The sequence below is a fragment of the Branchiostoma floridae genome, chromosome 15, assembly GCF_000003815.2.
Source record: "Branchiostoma floridae strain S238N-H82 chromosome 15, Bfl_VNyyK, whole genome shotgun sequence".
In the NCBI taxonomy this organism is placed as follows: Eukaryota; Metazoa; Chordata; class Leptocardii; order Amphioxiformes; family Branchiostomatidae; genus Branchiostoma; species Branchiostoma floridae.
Genome location: NC_049993.1, coordinates 4,212,155 through 4,214,535, shown reverse-complemented (window position 1 = coordinate 4,214,535; position 2,381 = coordinate 4,212,155). Strand labels below are relative to the sequence as shown.

At 41.1% G+C, this 2,381-nt stretch overlaps 2 protein-coding genes across 3 annotated transcripts in view; one reads left to right on the top strand and one right to left on the bottom strand.

The window, feature by feature from the left end:
• Window positions 1-2,381, bottom strand: part of LOC118431760 (probable dimethyladenosine transferase) — a 56,635-nt gene that overhangs the window by 41,496 nt on the left and 12,758 nt on the right. The window lies entirely within an intron of this gene.
• The window catches only part of LOC118431759 (angiopoietin-4-like), a 20,840-nt gene that overhangs the window by 16,642 nt on the left and 1,817 nt on the right, over window positions 1-2,381 (top strand). For both annotated transcript variants that reach the window (XM_035843062.1, XM_035843063.1), the window contains exon 3: window positions 16-326. In XM_035843062.1, the coding sequence (XP_035698955.1) occupies window positions 16-326 (311 nt within the window). The remainder of the gene's footprint in view (window positions 1-15; window positions 327-2,381) is intronic.

The window sequence follows — 2,381 nt, the reverse complement described above, 5'->3', positions numbered from 1 at the left end:
CCTATTTTCATCCAGGCCAACTGCAGGAGATGCTTGGAGGGCAGCTTGGCATCAGACCCCCTGGTGGCTTCCCCCCTCCCCCTGGGGCGTTCTCCGCACAGCCCCAGTCTGCCTTTTCCGCTGCTCGCCAAACCAAGATGTACGGCAGCATCCCGCCGCAGCGGATCGGCTTTGACAAAATCTTCGTGAACGAGGGCGGGGACTTCCATTCTGGGAACGGCACGTTTGTGACCAGAGTTCCTGGGGTCTACTTCTTCACTTTCACCATTCAGTCTTACGATGGGAAGTTTGCCAACATCGCACTGGTGCAGAATGGAAAAGAACAGGTGAGACAAACTTTCCTCCTTCTCATCTTCTGCCTGACCACTTCTTCTTCCATCTCTGACAGTTAGAGGAGCCACATATCTTTTGAACTGTTACTGTACCCAAGGATTCCAAAGGCTAAAATGTAGTTAAAACATGTAAAACTCTTTTTAAGAATTTTAAAGAGGTATTTTAGATGTTATTGCTGGAGGGAGAGTAAAAATGTGGTGGTATGTAAAGTTAGTTGTACATTATTGAATCTCTTGAATTCTTTTGAGTACTAGCCAAAAAGCACCCTCCACACATGCTAGAAGTCAGCTGTTCCCTGCTCATATATACATTTACAACAAACTAGCCTAGGGGGGATGCCAAGGACAACAGTATCAGAAACTGCCACAACAGCAAAAATATTTGTACTCAATTAACACCTGTTTATACTGTAAAAAGATGCAGATACAGAAATAACCTTCATGTTTGGAAGCCTTAAGAATATATTCAAAAGCTTTATGCTAGAATCTTACGCTTACGCTTTAGAAACAAATCAAGACCGGAACTAAGTCAGACAGAGATTCTTTACACAGTCTCTAGAAAATAAACAGACAAAGATGTAAACCTCTTAAATGCGCCATAATAGACCAAGCCTTGACAAAGTATTAACGATTTAGCATACTACAAACATTCTGCAAGGTCACTGCCATGCAGGTGGCCTTCCAAACTACCAGTCTACACCTAAAAGCTTCACCACCCCTTAGATTAAATGGGCTGATCCAAGGAAAGATATCATTTCACTGAAGCAAGGTTGTAACCATATGACAACAGGGGTGTTCACTCTAAAACTGCAGTTAAGGTATGGTCAAGTCTTGCAGGTGGGCTGAAGGTGTTAAGAACAGTTAAGTTAACACAATGCACATGTTCAAATAGCTTTACCAGTGGATGACCCTGTATGGCTTGCACACCTGCCCAACAGATCTTTTTGCTACAAAAGAGGTACACACGTACCTCAAGGCCTGCTTTGATAGATAATGCATGCTCTACACACACATGTTGTATTGTACAACAGTTAAAGAGTCACTGAGCTGCAGGTGTTAGGAAAACTCGGGCTGCACCTGGGCAATCATGTTGTATTGACATTGTCTGGTAAAGCAAGCAAAGACAGACTTACATCTTAGCTAGCACAAGCCTTTGGAATCACTCTAATCAGGGTTGAACAAGTTTTCTAAAATCCACTTGTCCTATCGGGCAAGCACATAAAAAATGTAATTGCCCGAACCAATTTTTCACTTGCCCAAAATTCAAATGTCGCTGTTACTAGTATATGCATTTTCACTTCCAGCAATGGAATTCTCTGTAGACAATTGCTTGATGTCATGACTGTAAAAAAAAAAGTAACAAGTATATCAAAATTGCACTAAAATCAATGGAAAAATCTTACTTGCCCGATCGGACAAGTGGGGTAGGACATGCACTTGCCCGAACAGCACTTTCACTTGCCCTGGACAATAGGGCTAGTGGACTTGTTTATCCCTGCTAATACGGCAGACATTTATATCTGAATGAGTTGAATACAATAAAACTGCTGACAAACATGTGACAAAAAATACATAATCAAGAATATATCACAAAGAACAGGTGACAAAATATACATGTACTGACAAACATTGGTAAGTTTGTCATAACTTAAGAGTTCAGGAGCCTTTGCCTCATCGTCTGATTTTGATTTCAATAATCTTTATCTCAAAACCTATCACTACACTGCATGGGTACATGTATATAGTATAAGCACATAAGGTTCATCATCACCTGTACTGAACTGAATTCTTCATAAACATCCCCTCTCCTAAGTTAGTCAAGTCTTCATTAAATGACACGTCTGATACCAGACCTAACCAAAACATTTCATGAACGGGACTTCTCTCCACTTCGGCTTGGAAAGGACGGGAAAGATAAATCCACTAAGCCCTATGTCCTGGGCAAGTTGATATTTCTGTTATCTTAAACGCAAAACTATCCCCCCAGCGTTTCACCCGACCAACTAAGAATAAATTTTTCCTGTTGAAATGAAGCGCATTTTTTAAATA